The sequence below is a fragment of the Dasypus novemcinctus genome, chromosome 10, assembly GCF_030445035.2.
Source record: "Dasypus novemcinctus isolate mDasNov1 chromosome 10, mDasNov1.1.hap2, whole genome shotgun sequence".
Taxonomy (NCBI): domain Eukaryota; kingdom Metazoa; phylum Chordata; class Mammalia; order Cingulata; family Dasypodidae; genus Dasypus; species Dasypus novemcinctus.
This window is the reverse complement of record NC_080682.1, coordinates 41,265,831-41,285,294: the sequence shown is the minus strand read 5'-3', so window position 1 is coordinate 41,285,294 and position 19,464 is coordinate 41,265,831. Positions and strand designations below refer to the sequence as shown.

Sequence of the window (19,464 nt, the reverse complement as noted above, 5' to 3'; positions counted from 1 at the left end):
TTCCTATTAATTGAATTTGGCAGTGTATTAGGCTTCATTTTTGAAGAAGTTTTTAACCACAGAGGGGTTCAACTATGGCAGGGGAGGAAAACTGGTTTGGGGTGTTATTGATGGGGGACACATGGTTGGGAGGAAGTTCTCTAGGGCATGTATATAGGGTATATAAAAATGTTTGGATATTTGCTGAGTTTTATCATAGTAGTTACAGTTACAAATGACAACTGAGAGAGTGCTGAGTTCCTAGCCATTGAGCTCTGTCACATTCCACAGTGGAACAGAAAAAATCCCCCATGTGCAAGGGTAAAGACCAGTGAAGAAGGATGTTCCAATAATGAGCCCTTCATACTGATAACTATGCTTATGAACCTGTGTGCCTGAAACTTCAACTAGGCCCAGAGCGGCAGGGTGCCTAAGAGTTAACACATGAGAGCCTCCATGTTGTTCAAATGTGGCCACTCTCAAAGTCAAAACTCAGCATGTATATGCATTACCTTCCCCCCCAGCGTGGGACATAATTCCCAGGGATGAGCATCCCTGGTGTCAAGGGATTACTATCAATCATCAGCTCATGATGAGATTAGAAAAAAGACCTTGAATAAAAGGGAGAAATGGTAAAGACAAATGAGTTTATATGACTAAGAGACTTCAAAATGAGTTGTGAAGTCATTGGAGGGGTCGCACTTAGGCACATCTCAGCAGGATCCCAGAGACAGCCAAAGTAGATACAACCAGAGGGCTATGGAGACACACAGATTCTACAGTGATGGCAGATGGCTCTGGAGTTCAGTGCTTTGTCAGTCAGCCCTACTTTTGAATTTGTGCTCCAGTACGATGGAGTTGGACTCAGATGTGACCTTTCTACACATGCCTCTCCTGTCACTTATACTGATACTGTGGTTGGAGCTGGGTTTGGTGTATACTCAGGAGACTTGATTCTCTGGGCTGGCCACATGCCAGCTGGGCCCTGAGCCTCAGCAGAGTTGCATCTGCTACTCTCTGGTTCACTGGATTTACCCAGGTCAGCTAACAGGGAGGTGAAGATGGTCAACCACCACACTAGGGAAACAAGAGTGTCTACAATTACAATCAGGAGAATCACATCCATCAACCATGTGGGATCTAAGCCCCTCTCGATTTAGAGGTGGGGTGGACATAGCCACCCCAGGGTCCACAGGATGGAGCAATAAAATATGGATTTAGTATTCTACTAAAAACCTATTGTGACTCTAGCAATGGAAGAAATTGTATCATTGATGTGGGGATTTTCACCACAGTAGTTGCTGAGGGCAGGGAGAGGGAAGAAGAGATGTGATGTGGAGGTATTTTCTGGATTTGGCATGGTCCTAAATGATATTGCAGAGACAGATGCTGGGCATTATAAATCCTGCTATTACCCACTGATTGTACTGGGGGAGCACGTAAACTACAATGTAAACTATAATCCATGCAGTGCAGCAGTGCTCCAAAATGTATTCATCAAATGCAATGAATATGCCACAATGATCAAAGAGATTGTTGATGTGGGAGGAGTAGGGGTGTGTGTGGATGTGGGATATAAGGGAAACTCATATTTTTTAATGTAACATTTTTTTGTGATCTATGTATCTTAAAAAAGACAATTAAAATAAATAAATAATAAATACATCTAAAAATTAAAAAAAACAACAAAAAACAAACAAACCAAAAAGTTGCAAGCAGTAGTAGACAATTGCACATTTAAAGATTTACAAGTAATTTAAATGTGAGAAGATCATAAAACTCAATTATACTTAAAGAATTTCAATTAAGATTTACAAATTAAATTCAATTTATATAATTATTCAGAATGTCCAATATCTACAGTTTTATTCCACCAATAGATAGAATGTAATAACATATTAACAGATCGAAGATAAGCATTCATATGATTATATCTAAGGATGCAGAAAGGCATTCGACAAAATACAGTACCCATTTTTGATAAAAACACTTCCAATGATAGGATTAGAAGGATATTTCCTTACCATGACTTAGGGAATATATGAAAAACTCAAAGCTAATATCGTATTCAATGGTGAAAGATTAAAGGCTTTTCCACTAAGATTTGGAACAAGACAAGGATACACACTAACCCTACTCTTGTTTAACAGTTTATTAGAAGTAGTTGCACAAGCACTTAGGCCCTAACACAAAAAAGAAGCAAAAATCATCCAAATTGGACAGGAAGAAGTAAAACTTTAACTTTTTGCAGTTGTCATCATACTGTACTTAGAAAGTTATGAAAAATATACAAGAAAGATTCTAGATCTGATAAACAAGTTCAGAAAAGTGGCAGGATTTAAGATCAACATCTAAAAATCCATAACTTTACTGTACACTAATAATGAACAATATAAGGAGAAAATCAAGGGAAAAAATCCATTTACAATACCAACTAAAATAATCACATACCTAGGAATAAACTTAACTAAGGTCGTAAAGGATTTGTACATAGAAAACTACAAAACATTGCTAAAGGAAATCAAGGAAGACATAAATAAATGGAAGATTATTCCATGTCCATGGATTGGAAGACTCAATATCATTAAGATGTCTACCCTACTCTAACTGATCTACAGATTCAACACCATCCCAATAAAAGGTCCAATAGTATATTTTTACTGAACTGTAAAAGCTGATTATCAAATTTATTTGGAATGTTAAGGAGCCTCAAATAGTCAAAACCATATTGAAAAGGAAAAACAAAATTGGAGGAATCACACTACATGGCTTTAAAGCATACTACAAAAATACACTGGTCAAAACTGCATGGTATTTTTTCCTTTTATCATCAAAGAAGCATTAGGTTACAGAAAAATCACATGGAAAATATGGGCGATACCAATATACTCTGAACCCTCCTTTTCCAGTCTCCCATATTAATAACATTTTAAATGCAGATGGTACACTTGTTATACTTGATGTACAAATATTAAAGTATTGCTACTAGTCATGGTCAGTGGTTTACATTATGGCTTACATTTTGGAATTTTGTAGGTTTTGACAAAATTTTAATTGCCTATATCTGTTACTGCAAGATCATGCAGAACAATTCTAATGCCTTAAAATGCCCTATATTGCATATATTCTATTCTTCTTTCCCCTTCCCTTCAGAACCTATGGTAAGCACTAAGTTTCAATTTTTGAAGAATAATAGTATTGAGAGATTGACTTATTTATCTATGTTCTTAATTGGGCACTGCCTATGTTCTTGAGGGATTCTTATGCCTCTAATTGAGAACATAGCAGGATTTCACAGGATGGGAGTTCCGTATTTTCTTGTTTATTGTGTGGGTCTCTACCCACTGAGATAACACACTATGACAAGATTAACATTAACATATTCCATAGAAGCATGCTTCAGGTGTGCCTTATCCTGTAGTACCCCCATACCCAACACCCAGAACCAGTAACTCTCCCTTGCCATATTTGCCAAATGAACATTACCAACTTTGTAGTTTTAATTACAGACCTGCAAATCTCCAAGTTCACCTCCAACCCTTTCCCAAGTTCCATGGGTAGGCCAACCCCACTCCCTCAAACCCCATCCTACTCCCTGTCACAGACCAGCACTGACAATCCCAATCATCACTGCAGGACTCTCATGCCTATCCACTGCACAACCCCACTCTTCCACCTTATTAATAGATGTTGTCCATATGGGCATTGGCTAAACACACTCTACTCCCTTTCTGTTTTTTGCAAGTCTATCTTCCAGGATTTGGCTCTGTGAGCCTGCTCAATTTGTTTAAGTCATATCAGTGAAGTCATGTAACCTTTGTCCTTCAGTGCCTTGCCTTGCTTCACTTAATATAAGGTATTTAAGATTCATCCATGTTATCACATGTGTTAATATTGCATTCCTTCTTACAGTTGAGTAATATTCCATTGTATGTCTATAACCAGAGTTTGCTTATCCATGCATCTGTTGATGGACATTTGTGTTGCTTCCAACTTTTGAAAATATCAAATAATACTGCTAAGAACATAGGTGTGCACATATTTGTTCATTTCTTTGTTTTCACTTCTGTGTATATAGCCAGAAGTGATATTGCTGCATCATATGACATTTCTATAGTTAGCTTCCCATGCCAAAGTGTCTTCCACAAAGGCTACATTCCCACCAGCAGTGAATATGTGTTCTTTTTCTTCCACATCCTCTCCAACACTTGTAGTCCTCTTTTTTTTTTTTAATAGCGACCAGTCTAATGTGTGTAAGATGATATCTCCTTGTAGTTTTGATTTGCATTTCCCCAATACTTGATTTCCATGTACTTTTTAGACACTTATATTTCTGCTTTGGAGAAATATCTGTTCAAATCTCTTCCTTTATTTTAATGGGTTATTAGTCTTTTTTATTTTTGAGGTGTAGGATTTTTTTTTAAATTTATGCTGGTTATTAGGCCCCTATCAGATCTATGATAATCAAATATTTTCTCCCATTGAGAAGGCTTCCTTTCTACTTTCTTGACAAACTCATTTAAGGTTCAAAAGTTTTTAATTTTGAGAATGTCCCATTTATCTATTATTTTCTTTCATTGTTCATGCCTTGGGTGTAAAGTTCATGAAACCATTTCCTAACACAAGGTCTTGTAGATGTTTCCTTATATTATCTTACAAGATCTTTATGGTCTTGGCTCTTATATTTAGATCTTTGGTTCATCTTGAGTTAATTTTTCTATAAGGTGTGAGATGTTCCTCTCTTTCTTTTGAATATGGATATCCAGTTCTCTAAGTACCATTTGTTGAAGAGGCCATTCTTTCCAAGTTGAATGGGCTTGGTGACTTTGGGTGAGGATGTATATCAGAACTTAAAATTCATTTCCATTGGTTAGTATGCCTATCCTTATGCCAATACCATGCAGCTTTGACCACTGTAGATTTGTAGCATGTTTTAAAGTCAGGTAGTATGATTACTTTGATTTTGTTTTTCTTTTACAACATGATTTTGGCTATTTGGGGTCCCTTTCTCTTCCAAATAAATTGCATAATTAGCTTTCCAATTGAGTAAAAAAGATGCTGTTGTAATTTTTATTGGATTACATTAAATCTGTAAATCAATTTTGGTAGGATAGACATCTTGATGTTTAGTCTTCCCATCCATGAACATGGAATATTCTTCCATTTATTTAGGTCTTCTTTGATTTCCTTTAAAAATGTTGTGTATTTTTTTGTGTACAAGTCCTTTACATCTTTAGTTAAGTTTATTTCTAGGTATTTGATTCTTTTAGTTGCTGTTACAAATGGAATATTTACCTTGATTTCTTACTCAGATTGCTTATTATTGGTGTACAGAAATGATATTGATTTTTGTGTATTGATCTTGTATCCTACCACTTTACTGAACTCATTTATCCACTTTATAAGCTCTTTTGAAGATTTCTCAGTGTTTTCTATGTATAGGATCATGTACATATCAAATAGTGAAATTTTTACTTCTTCCTTTCTAATTTGGATGCCTTTTATATCTTTTGCTTGCCTACCTGCTTGGGCAAGTACTTTTAACATAATGTTAAATAAAAGCAGTGACATTGTTAAATAAGCACTTGTTTTTTTCTGTTTCTTAGAGGGCCCTTTAGCATTTCACCATTGAATATGACATTAGCTGTAGGTTTTTCATATATACCATTTATCATGTTGAGAATGTTTACTTCTATTCCTATCTTTGAAGTGTTTTTTATCAAAAAAAGTGTGCTGTATTTTGTCGAATGGTTTTTCTGTTTCAATAGAGAAGATCATGTAATTTTTTTCTTCTGATCTGTTAATGTGTTGTATTACATTAATTGATCTTCTTAGTTGATACTCCCTTGCATACCAGGGAGGAAACCCAGTTGGTCATGTATATTATTTGTTTGATGTGTTGTTGATTATGATTAGCAAATATTTTGTTGAGGATTTTAGCATCCAGGTTCATTAGAGAGATTGGTCTGTAGTTTTCCTTTCTTTTAGCATCTTTATGTAGCTTTGGTATTAGGATGATTTTGGCATCATAGATTGAGTTAGGCAATGTTTCCCCACTTCTATTTTTTGGAAGGATTTAAGCAGAACTGATGATAGTTCTTTCTGGAAGGATTATTAGAAGAACTACATAATAACCTCATCCTTGACTTTTTGTAGTCAAGATGTTTTTGATAACTAAGTCAATCTTGTTACTTGTGATTGGTCTATTGAGTTCATCAATATCCTCTTTCATCAATGTCTGTTGTTTATGTGGTTTAAGAAATTTTTCCATTTCAAGTAAGTTATCCATCTTGTTGGCATACAATTTCTCAAAGTATCCTCTTATGATATTCTTTATTTTGTGGTATCAGTGATGTTATACTTTTCCTCATTTCTTATTTTATGTATCTGCATCCTTTATCTTTTTTCTTTGTCTAGCTAAGGGTTTGTCACTGGAAGAAGATATGGAGGAAATTGTCATGGTACATAGAACACAATAGATCTTACAGTGATGACAGGCAGAATGTCAAAACATGTTTTATGTTATTTCAACTTTTTATTTTTTTGTATTTTGTTATTTTAAAAAATATTTCATTTTCCTATTAAATTGTTTATTGTTTTAAAATATTTTGTTTTCTATTGAAGATACATTGATCACAAAAAATGCTACATTAAAAAATATAAGAGGTTTCAATGTACCCCATACCTCAACCAACCACTTCTCCCACATCAACAACTTCTTTCATCATTGTGGCACATTCATTGCATTTGGTGAATACATTTTGGAGCACTGCTGCACTGCACAGATTATAGTTTACATTGTAGTATACACTCTCCCCCAGTACTTTCAGTGGGTTGTGGATTGCAGGGACAAATGTTGGACATTATATATCCCATCAATTTCCTATTAATTTTGTTTGGTTATTTTGTTAGCTTCTTCTTTGGAGAGGGTTTGCCATCACAAAAATGTCATAACTGTGGCAGTGGAGGATCACTGGTATGAGGTGTTGGTGATGGGAGATGTGTGAGGAGGGGTGTACCTGCCACTAAAGCATATGAATATGTTCAAGTGTTCACATTGCATTGTCTTGGTGGGTGGAGATGCACACAGTAACTGAAAGAATGCTCTATTCCCATCCTGGAGAGTCCTGCTATATTTTCTAATAGAATGGCAAGAATACCTTGAGTACAAGGGCAGTGCCTAGTGAAGGAAGACAGACCATTATGCCAGGTCCTTGAATTTGATGATTGTATTTATGAGCCTTTCCTTGCAAAATTGAAACTTAGCCTAGTATTAAATATTTCCTAAGAATTACCTCCTGAAAGTCTCCTTGTTTCTCAAACGTGGCCACACAATAAGCCAAACTCAGAATATAAATGCACTACTTTCACTCTGGCATGGGAATTGACTCCTGAGTATGAACCTCCCTGGCACTGAGGGATTATTACCAAGTGCGAACTAGCAATGCATCCAGAAAAAGACCTTGACAAAAAGGGGGAAAATAAATTATAATTTAATTTTTATGGCTAAGAGATTTCACCAGATGTTACGAGTATGCAAATCTCAGCAGGATATCATCAACTGCTCAGTAAACAGTGCCTCAAACATTGAGGTCCCTGAAGGTTCTAGAGACATACAAACAATATAAGGACAGACAGGCAGAGGAATTCAGCACCCTTCAGTGAATCTTCCTCTAGGATTTACGCTCCCCAGTGTTATAGACTTAGACTTTGTGGTAGTTCATTTGTAAACTGACCTGTTCCTCTGGATATGATATCCTTTGATTGTATTAAATTCAAATGTTTGATGTTTACTTGATTACATTAAGATTAGGACTTTGATTTGACCATATCATTGGGGTTTCTCAGGGTTGAGTCCCTGCCCTCTTGTGGACTACATAAATAGACACTCATTCAAGAAAATGATACACAGAGGAAGAGAGCTCTATAGATACCAGCAAAGAATTTTGTCAGCTTTGATCCTGCAGTCTCTACGAGAGAGATGAACCGTTTATTAAGATTTTACAGCTGACCTTATGAAGAGAACAGAGCAATTGATCCTGGAAAGATTCAGCCCTATGCCAGCCAAAGCTGAGATTTGAAGAAACTGAAACCACGCAACCTTAAAATATGGATTAGAATGGACTTACTGGTATTCTACTATAGAGTTATTTTGACTAGTAATGGAAGAAACTGCAGCACTGATGTAGAAAAAATGGCCATGGTAATTGCTGAGGGCAGGGAGAGGGAAGAACAGATGCAATGTGGGGGAATTTTGGGGACTTGGAGCTGTCCTAAATGATATTGCAGGGACAGATGTTGGCTATTATATATCCTGCCATAACCCACTGCAAATACTGGGCGAGAGTTTAAACTATAATGTAAACTATAATCCATGCAGTGCAGTATTTCTCCAAAATGTATTCACCAAATGCAATGAATGTGCCCCAATGATGAAAGAAGCTATTGATGCGGGAGGAGTGGAGGGGGTTGGGGTGTGTGGTACATGGGAACCTCTTATACTTTCTAATGTAACATTTTTTTGTGATCTATGAATCTTCAAAGACAACAATAAAAAATTTTTAAAAAACAAAAGAGGAGCAAAGCCCAAACTCTCCCAGAGATTGAAAACCATCTTTAGTGAGAAAGAAAACTTGGACTCTTTAGAACCTTGTAATTGAGATCTCTTACCCCAAATTAATACCCTGTATAAAAGTAAACAGAGTTCTGGTACTTTGTATCAGCAGCCCTTTGACTGGCCAAAACAGACTCATTTAATTTCCATACACTTGGCTCCTCTACCTCTTTTACTAAAACCTATAATTAACACTACATTTGTTAAATATATGCCCCAGAAATTTAATCTTTGGACCATTTATGTGTCAGTTGTGTCCTGAATCTCATCAGACTTGCAACACTTACTCATCAGCTCATTGAACTCACCTAGGACAACTAACAAGGAGATGATGATGGATGACTCCCATCCCAAGGAACAGAGAGGGTCTGAAACTGCAAGCAAGATAATTTCATATGTTTGTCACATGGGACCTAAGTCTCTCTCAATTACAAACAGAGTGGGCATCACCATCCCAAAACCCTCAAGAATGGGGAATGAACATCAAGTAAAGTAAACTTATTATTATCCTATTATAGACTTATTATTATTCTAGCAATGGAAGAACTTTTATCATTGATACAACAGCAGTGGTCACCAGAGGTTCTGAGGGGAGGGAGAGGGAAGAATAGTTGTAATATGGGGGCTTTTCTGGGACATTGGAATTGTCCAAATGACATTGCAATGACAGATACAGGCCATTATATATTTTGTCATAACCTGTGAAATTGTGTGGGATAGAGTATAAATTATAATGTAAAGTATAGTCCATGGTTAGTAGCAATACTTCAATATGTGTTCATTGATCACAACAAATGTACCACACTAATGAAGGATGTTGTTAATGTGGGAAAGTGTGGGAGAATTGGAGCATATGGGAATCCCTTATATTTTTATGTAACATTTAAGTAATCTAAAGCTTCTTTTAAAATAAAATTAAAAATTAAAAAAGATCCTGCATGGTATTGACACAAGGATAGACATACTGACCAATGGAACTGAATTGAGAGTTCTAAAATAGACTACTATATAACTGGCCAAGTAATATTTGAGAAAGCCACTGAGCCCACTCAACTGGGACAGAATAGTTTCTTCAACAAATGCATTCTGGAAAACTAGATATTCATAACCAAAAGAATGAAAGATCATCACCATCTAAACCCCTATACAAAAATTAACTCAAGATGGGTCAAAGACATAAATATAAGAACAAAGACTATAAAGATCCTAGAAGATCATGTAGAGAAGCATTTACAAGATCTGATAGTAAGAAATGGTTTCATTGACTTTATACCCAAAACATGAGCAATGAAAGAAAAAACAGGTATATGATGCCTCCTCAAAATTCAAAACTTTTTGCTTCAAAGGAACTTGTCAAGAAATGAAAAGGCAGTCAATTCATTGGGAGAAAATACATGGGAACCACCTATCTAATAAGGAACCTAAAAGCTAGCATATATGAAGAAATCCTACATTTAAAATAAAAGGTAACTTATTTAAAAAATGGTCAAGGGGAGTAGGTATAGCTCAGTGGTTTGAGTGCTTGTTTCCCATGTATTAGGTTTTGGATTCAATCACAGTTATCTCCTTAAAAAAGACAAAGGATAAAATACTTGAATAGACACTTTTCCAAGGAGGAAATACAAATGGCTAACCAGCCCATGAAAAAATGCCCAACATCACTAGCAATTAGGGAATTGCAAATCACAACAATAAGATATCATCTTACACCTATTAGACTGGCAGCTATTGAAAACAACAAAATGAAACCACAGGTATTGAATAGGATATGGAAGAATAGAAATACTGACCCACTGCTGTTGGGAATGTAGAATGATGTAGCCACCATGGAGGATGGTATATCCATTCCTCAGGAAGTTAAATATAGAATTGCCATATGATCTGGAAATCCCACTTCTGGGTATATACCCAGAAGAATTGAATGCAGGGACATAATCACATATATGCACACCAATGTTCATTAAAACATTAAGTTGGAAGCAACCTGAGTGCCCATCAATGAATGAATGGATAAGGAAAATATGGAACATACTTAGGATGGAGTAAGAAGGAATGAAGTATTGACACATGTGACAATATGGATGAATCTTGAAGTTGAGTGAAGTAAGCCATCACTAATGGACAAATATTGCATGATCTTACTGATATTAATTAAGGATATTGAGCAGAATCACAGAGGTAGACACTGTAAGACAGTTTACCAGGAGATACAAAGCAAGTAGAGTGGTGAGCCCATGCTCAAACTGGGTAGAAGTTATGATAGTTGGTTTAGGGACATTTGGCAATGGATGGGGTGGTGGTGCAGTAATGTGATAGGGGTCTATGATGGTGGAGTTTGAGTGTGAGCTGGGTTGGGGGTTTGGGGTTTGGGCTATTCGTAGAGCTGGGGGGAGGGCTGGGGGAAGGAACAAGTGAACTCTGGGGAAGTTGGTGACTGTGGCTGAGAATACAATTATGAGAACATCCTTTTTGCAACTGTGTTAGGAGAGGGACACTGGTGTAGGATGTCAGTGGTGGGGTGTATGAGGTTGAAGGGAGCATGCCTCTAAGAATATGAATGTGTTCATGTGGTGATAGAGTGTTATCTTGTTGGTGGAGACTCACACAAAAACCAGCTGAATGTTAAATTCTCATCCTCGTGAGTGTAACTATGTACTCTCTAGAGTACACAGATAGTGCATAATAAAAGAAAACAGACCAATACACTAAGTACTCAACAGTAATACTTGTATTTATGAACCTTTTTCTTGTAAAATTGAAACTTAGCCTAATAATATCTACTGCCTGAGTGTTACTTCCTGAAAATCTCCTTGTTACTCAAATGTGGTCTTTCTCTAAGCCAAACTCAGAAAATAAACTCACTATTGTCCCTCTGGCATGGGACATGACTTCTTGAAGTAAACCTCCCTGGCACTGAATGTTTGATAGCAAGAGCAAACCAATGATGCATTTGGAAAAAGACCTTGACCAAAAGAGGAAAACATTAAATACAAAATAGTTATTGCAGTTAAGAGATTTCAAAGTGAGTTGGGAGATCTTTCCACATGTTACATACGTGAATCTTAGACAGATCTCTCTAACTGTCACAGTAAAATAAGCCTCAAACAGGGATGCTACCAAGAGCTCTAGAGACATCTGGACACTATAGGTATAGGCAAGGAAATAGCCCCATGAAATCAGTATCCTGTCCATAGGCCTTACCTTGAAATATATAATAAACTATTTCCTCACTGTAACAGAATTAAGCTCATATATAATTTCCTTACAAATGATTCTTCTACCCCTTTTATCTGAACCTTAATTACCACTATACCCATTAAATATATGTCCACAAAGACTTAAATTTTTGGTCTCTTCATATGCTGGTTGAACCCTTACTTTCAACAAAGTTGCAGCCAATACTTACATTCTACCAGGTTTGTGCATGGGCTCTACTTTTTTGTGTCTCCTGGTTTATTCCCAAGACAACTAACTAAATGATGATGATTGACAACACAACACCCATCCCAAAAAGCAGAGTGTCTAAATTGCAAGCAAAACTGTTCCTTCCATCAGTCCCATGTGATCTGAGTCCCCTCTCAATGTGAAGTAAGGTGGCATCACCATCTCCAAATTCTCAAAATTGAGGAATGAACAGATATAAGAGGGAAATGCAACCATGGACAAAGTAAACTTATTATTATTATAGCAATTGAAGAACTGTTATATTGACATAACAATAGTGGTTACCTTAGGTTCTGAGGAAAAGGTGAATAGGTGGAACATAGGTCATTTTTAGTCTGTTGAAATTCTTCTGCATGCTTGTGCAATAGCAGATTCAGGCCATTATACATTTTGCAAAACCTATAAAACTGAATGGTGCAAAATATATACCACAATGTAAACTATAAACCATGGTTAATAGCAATGCTTCAATGTTTGTTCATCAATTATAACAAATGTACCAGACTCATATAAGTTGCTATTAATAGGGGAAAATGTGAAAGGGGGTGGGACTGGAGTATATGGGATTCCCCTATATTTAAATATTTTTTTAAAGTTAAAGACACATAGATCACAAAAAATGTTACATTAAAAAATATGAGATTCCCATATACCCCACCCCCTACCCACCCACTACTCCCACATCAACAACCTCTTTCATCAGTGTGGCACATTCATGGCATTTGGTGAATACATTTTGGAGCACTGCTGCACTACAAGGATTATAGTTTACAATTATAAACTATACTTTCAGTGGTTTATGGTAGGATATATAATGTCTAGCATCTGTCCCTGCAATATCATTTAAGACAACTCCAAGTCCTGAAAATGGCCCCCCACATCACACCTCTTCTTCCCTCTCCCTGCTGTCAGCATCTCCCATGGCTACTGTCTCCACATCAATATTATAATTTCTACCATTGCTAGAGTCACAATAGTTCTATAGTAGGATACCAGTAAGTCCACTCTAATCCATATTTCATTCCTCCATTCTGTGGACCCTGGGATGGTGATGTCCACTCCACCTCTAAATCAAGAAGGGACTTAGATCACACATGGCTGATGGATGCGATTCTCCTGCTTGCAGTTGTAGACACTCTTGGTTATTTTATCTACAGTCTAAAACTTCTTTAAAAATTAAGTTAAAAAATAATGTTATGTCCTTCAGTAATAAATGTAATTTTAAGTAAAATCCAGTATGAATCAACCAATTCAAATGATGTGTATTTTTAGATGGGTTGGTCCAAAAGTTTTTCAGTTAAAAAGGTCAGTATTCACTGCTTGGTGGCAATTCTGCATACCTTTCAGAGGGCATCTTTCTAAAAACTTAAATTTTCCTTCATTTCTCTCTTTTTAAGAACACAGGAACATATTCTAGAAAACCTCTAGAATTTTCTCTCGTTATATTGGCTAGTTTATCATTTGCCTATCCTTATATATTACTGGGAGACGAATTTCATTACCATACTTATTTTAGTATAATCTAAACATACCCACATTTACATCTTTAGGTTGGGAATGGACTCAATCTCCCTGAAATGCATGATTGCCTGACACCAGAATAGAATAGACTCTGATAGAAAGAAAATCTGTGAGCAATTAATGGTCTATCATACTCAAGACTTTACTGATTATGACTCTTCTATCCTATATCTTTTCTCTCTTTCTCCCTCTTACTCTTTCTCCTCTTGACCTCTACTAATTTTCTTTCTCTGACATTAACACGTGATCAATTTTATCCATCCCAAATCATATTCATCCTCAATAAATCTCCCCCTTTTACTGACTAGTTAGGTCTTTACAGCAACCCTATATTTTGCAATCTTTAATTGTGCAGAAGAAAAAAACTGGGGCAGAAGGAATTTCACAAAATATCCAAGTATATTGGTCAGAAATTTAAAAATGATAAACACCAGTGAAGTAGTAATTGATACACCTACTTTCAAAACCTTTCTTTCAATTGAATTCACAAGATATTTTCCAAGTATTTTCTATGCATAAATACAGTCGCTGGATGATTTCAGTTATTATTCTTTGATATTCCTTCCAATTATATAATTCTATCTATGGTTTATTCGCAGGCTCAGAAAAGTTAAATAAGATTCATTGAGTCATATAATTAGTTAGTGGAACTATTGGGAATCATCTTCAGATTCATGTCTTTGGAGGTATTGAGGATTGAATCAAGTACCCCAATAAAGAAAGGGTCCTAATCTAAATCCATGTTCTTGACTGAAAGAACCCATTTGTAAATAGTATCTTTGAATATGTCAAGTTGTGAACTCAGTTGTGAACAGTATCTTTGAAGATACTATTTATGTATGGCAAAACTCAAAGAGAACAGGATGTAATCACCAAGACTGGAAGCCTTATTATTTGAGGAAGTTTGGAAGCTATCAGAGATGCCAGAGTCAGAGAAAGCCACAAGATGTAACTAAAGATATGGTCATGTGACAGAGGGCTGCCATTACTCTAATGCTACCAACTCTAAGGGAGAGCATGACCTTGTTGAGATCTTGATTTTGGACTTCCAATAAATGCTTATTGTTTAAGCCAACCTATTGTGTTGCAGTGCCATAGCAGCACTGGCAAAATTAGATATGTGTTTAATTTCTCTAGAATGTTACCATATGCAATTCACATAGAGGATGTCCCTGCTTCTAAATCTGAACTTTTTACACTTTCCTTCCACCCTGTAGGCTCTAAGAAATTCCCAGAATCAAATGTGCCTTGATAGTGCTTAGGTAATTCCTTTATACTTTTCAAGAGGTAGTAAAGGAAGTTATAAGGTATTCTATTTTCTCCATCACTCTTTCTTGAGCTGCTCCACATGGTTCTGTCTGAAGAATAAATACTGCATGCCACTAAAGGTAGAAAGAAGAGCTAGTCTGAGTCAGGATTTCTCTCCCAACACATCCAGTTGATAAGACACATCATAGCACCTGTCTCTGAAGAGTAACATAACATATTGATTAGAAGACAACCTTAGAATCATATCGGCTTGGATGTAAAACTAAGATTTACTTATTTTTAGCATTGAGATCCTATCCAAGTCATGTTCAAAGTTAACATTAATTTTATTATATACAAAATAGAAACATTAATATCTCCCACACTCTATAATTCTCACATAAAATGTGATCTATGCTTAGAAAATGCTTAATATTTGTTAATTCACATGGTATTTATAATTGTGTTAACTACTTCAACTTTTTCAGGAAATCTCAACATCACTGTCAGTTATTTTGGTGAAGATATCTAACACCTCATTGAAAATTTTTAATTATTATCAATCTTGTATAAGTATTGAAGATGACAAACCTTGCCTTTCTTTTCTCCTAATTTTAGCCTTCTTCCAGAATCTTCTCAAATGTAGAGAAAAATAAAGCAAGTTACATGAATGAAATGAAACAATAATTGCTGAATGAATGAAACAATAATAAATATGATCAGTAATTTCATGAGCTCTCGTTCTATACAGAAAGTGATAGAGGCAAATAATGAACCTTTGCTTTATCTCAAGCAGCATTCTAAGCACAATTCATGCATTTTTTCACATAAACCCATAACAGTCCTATGAGATTGGTGCCTTATCATCTGCTTCATACAGATATGGAAACCAAGGCAAAAAGACACGGATTATCTTGCAAACTTTGCATAGTTAGTAAGTAGAAGAGACAGCCATAGGAGGTGAGACTTGTTGTATTCCAAAGTTCTTACTCCTGTGAATAATTACAATTTTTAACATTAGACAATAGTGTTTCTATCCCTCTTGTATCTCTCCTTAGGGCTTCAACAGTAAAACAAAAGTTTTTGTATTGATCTAGATTTTTTCACAAGCTTAGTCTATTTTTAATTCTTTGAGATATGTATCAATAGTGTTGTTTTATAGTTCCTAATTAGTTTATGCACCATATTTAAACAGTAGAACATTTTATGCCTTATAATCCAGACTGGAGGATCACTTCCAAACTTTTTCCACAAAGAGCCTGCTAATCCAGCTTAACTGGTTCTCACCTCGCATCCCCATCCCTGACCTCTGCCCCAACCATGGTCATAGAAGCTACAGCCACAAGAGACAACAAGATGAACTTTTTTGGCTGCCATCTTAACTGCACCTGCTAATTCTAATCTTCTGGGAACTGAAAGTTCAGAATACCCTTAAGTAATATCAGTTTAAATATTCCCTGAAATCACATTTTAAAAAATGTTTGTTAGGACAGACTCTGGAGATTTCTGAGTCTGGAGCAAAACATGAGCATAGCCAGCCACAGATAACAGATGCCATTTGTCTCTGTTTCCAAACCATGTGAATCCAGTTTCCATGGACCAAAGTTACTAAATTTAGACTGAGAACAGTCTTTTTCAGAAGTCTTAAAAGAGCTGAAATCAGGAAACTGATACCCCAGGGCAACTGCATTTGCTGCAGAGATCATAATGTTGGCTCCCCATAATTTTTCTGAGTCAACATAGTTTTTATTTTCAGTGTTTAAAATTTGTTTCAAACTAATCTGACGTGGCTCTACAGTATACTTCTTTTTGTCACTAAAGAGCAAATGTGAATAAAAGAGGTTTCTGGAGAGATGTTTCCTAAAACTTTAAAAATTTTCCCCGACAATTCCTACTGAAGAGTAAAGCTTTAGAAATTTTCTGATTAAAGAAATTTATTATCTGAGCTGAGCTGCTTGTGGATCACATTCACATGATGTATGAGCTTTAATGGCCAAAATAAATCTGCCCAAGAACTCTGATTTACTTGGCAGTTTCTCTAAACAATCATTTCTGAATTAGTAATTGAGGGAAAGAATTACTATATTCAAGGTAAAAATGGATCAATTGCAAAGCAACAGTTATTGACTGGTCAGTATTGCAAACTTCATGCAAATTGTTCTCTACAGATAAGATGCAATGACATAGAGTGATCCTGTTACATGTATAAATGTATTCAGAGAGTTATATACAACCAGTGATTATTGGTAATTTTCTTTCAAGGTGACACTAGAGACTTCAGTTTACAGGTAAGTAGGATCTAAATGTGTGTTCTCTCATTATAGATCTTTATGAAATATGACCAACATACATAATATATTCATGAAAGCAGTCATTGAGGTATTACGGGGCTAGATAAAAGGAAAACTGAAAACTTATATTATTTTACTGTTAATAAAGCAATTATTCTCTTCATGAAAAATTAGAATCATAAAATTGATTTTTAAAAAAAGAATGGGAAAGTGTCCATATTCCATAATTCAAATAAGCACTATTAGTCTTTATTGTCTTTTTGAGAGTAATTTCTATTATACATGTCATTTTTTGCAATTTAGTTTATGATTTATCATATTATATTTGTATATTTGCATATACTTATATTATATTGCATATTTCAGCATCAATATTTTTTAAAAATATCTTTCTTGTCCAACTGATATTTCATAACTATACAAAAAATTCATTTAAATGTTCACTTCTGTGTAGACATTATGGTTATCTTTACATTTTCAATATTATGGAAAAATATTGTGAACCACAATATGAACACATACGTTTTCCCAATATTTCTTATTTGACTAGATTCCTAAGAGTAAGGAGTATTGGGACAAGAAACACAACCAATTTTGAAGTCTTTTCACATAAAGTCATGTTTATTTCAAGAATATTTAATGCCAAAACACACTTATCAGCACTGGATAATAGACCACTCATACATCTTTGTTAATTTGCCAGTAAAAAATATTACACGTTTTAAGAATAGAAGGTAGTTCAGATGTCCAACTATTTTTATGTGAATTACCTTTTCATCATTTTTGCCTCTTATTTTCTTTATTTCCAAATGCTATTTCTATAGTAAGTTTTCTGTCAAGTGCTACAAACATGTTTCCATTTTGATCCTTGTTTTTATATAGTTGAATCCATCAATTTTCTGCTTGTCTGTACGTGTGTGTATAGAAGAGAGTTTTGCAATCAACAATATATTGATTAAAAATATTGCAATACTTTTCTGCTTGGGTTAACATCAATATTAAAAGGAACAAATTACCTGAGACATATTATTTTCTTGAACAAAATTCATCTACTACTATTGTATTCCCTATGCTACTTGCAGATAGATCAGTTATCTAAATGGAAAATTGAATCATGGAGCAAGTGAACAATGTGACAGAATTCATCCTTCTAGGCTTGACACAAAACCCAGATGTGCAGAAACTCTTGTTTGTTGTGTTTATAATCATCTACTCTCTCACCATGGCAGGAAACCTTCTCATCATAGTAACAATTGCTAGCAATTCAGCTCTTGGCTCCCCTATGTATTTTTTTCTGGCCTCCTTGTCATTTCAGGATGGCGCCTTCTCTTCTACTACAGCCCCCAAAATGATATTTGACTTACTCTCTGAGAAGAAAACTATCTCCTTTATTGGGTGCATGACTCAGCTCTTTGTGGAACATGTCATTGGTGGAGCTGAGATCATCCTACTGTCAGTGATGGCCTATGACCGCTACGTGGCCATCTGCAGGCCTTTGCACTACATGATCATAATGAACCGGAGGTTGTGTGGCATTCTGGTGGTCATGTCCTGGGCTGGAGGATTTCTTCATGCCCTGATTCAAGTCCTTTTCATTGTGTGGTTGCCCTTCTGTGGTCCCAATGTTATTGACCATTTCTTTTGTGATGTTTACCCTCTGCTGAAGCTCTCCTGCAATGACCCTCACCTCATCGGACCCTTCGTTGCCACCAATAGTGGCTTCATGTGTTTACTCAGCTTTTCTATTCTTATTACATCCTATGTCCTCATCCTTTGCTCCCTCAGAACTCACAGCTCTAAAGGACGGCGGAAAGCTCTCTCCACGTGTGCCTCACATATTATTGTGGTTGTCTTATTCTTTGTGCCTTGCATATTTGTGTACATCCGGCCCATGAGCACTTTCCCCATTGACAAAGCATTGGCTGTATTTTATGTTCTAGTAACACCCATGTTAAACCCTTTAATCTACACCCTCAGAAATGCAGAGGTGAAAAATGCAATGAAGAAGCTCTGGAGCCATAAATGATATTGCGTAACAACCATGTAAAAAGAAAAGTTAAAAGCAATTAATATTTTAAAATCAAGAGTGGGTAATGGTCATAAAGTCAGTATATGTTGAGATAAATATATGTATATCCCCATTCAAGTGATTCATATCCCTTTCAATCAAAAAATTCTGTGCATGTACAAATTATTGATAAATGAGGCATTGCTAATTGACATACATTTGTCATTGATGAAAAATCCTTTTTATTGTATATTCTATAGAAAAGTTATATGAAAATTTTTGAGTATTCCTTATGCTATCAAGAGCCCAACTACTTAAAATATATTTAAAATGATTTATTACTAAGAATTTTGTTGTAA

The 19,464-nt window shown here is 35.6% G+C and overlaps 1 protein-coding gene across 1 annotated transcript; it reads left to right on the top strand.

Annotated features, from left to right (window-relative positions):
* The first annotated feature begins 18,211 nt into the window (after window positions 1–18,211).
* On the top strand, window positions 18,212–19,123 carry LOC101436333 (olfactory receptor 4C5-like). The gene has a single exon (XM_004447422.2). It carries the CDS (start codon window positions 18,212–18,214, stop codon window positions 19,121–19,123), a length of 912 nt encoding a protein of 303 aa, XP_004447479.1.
* Window positions 19,124–19,464: the final 341 nt, after the last annotated feature.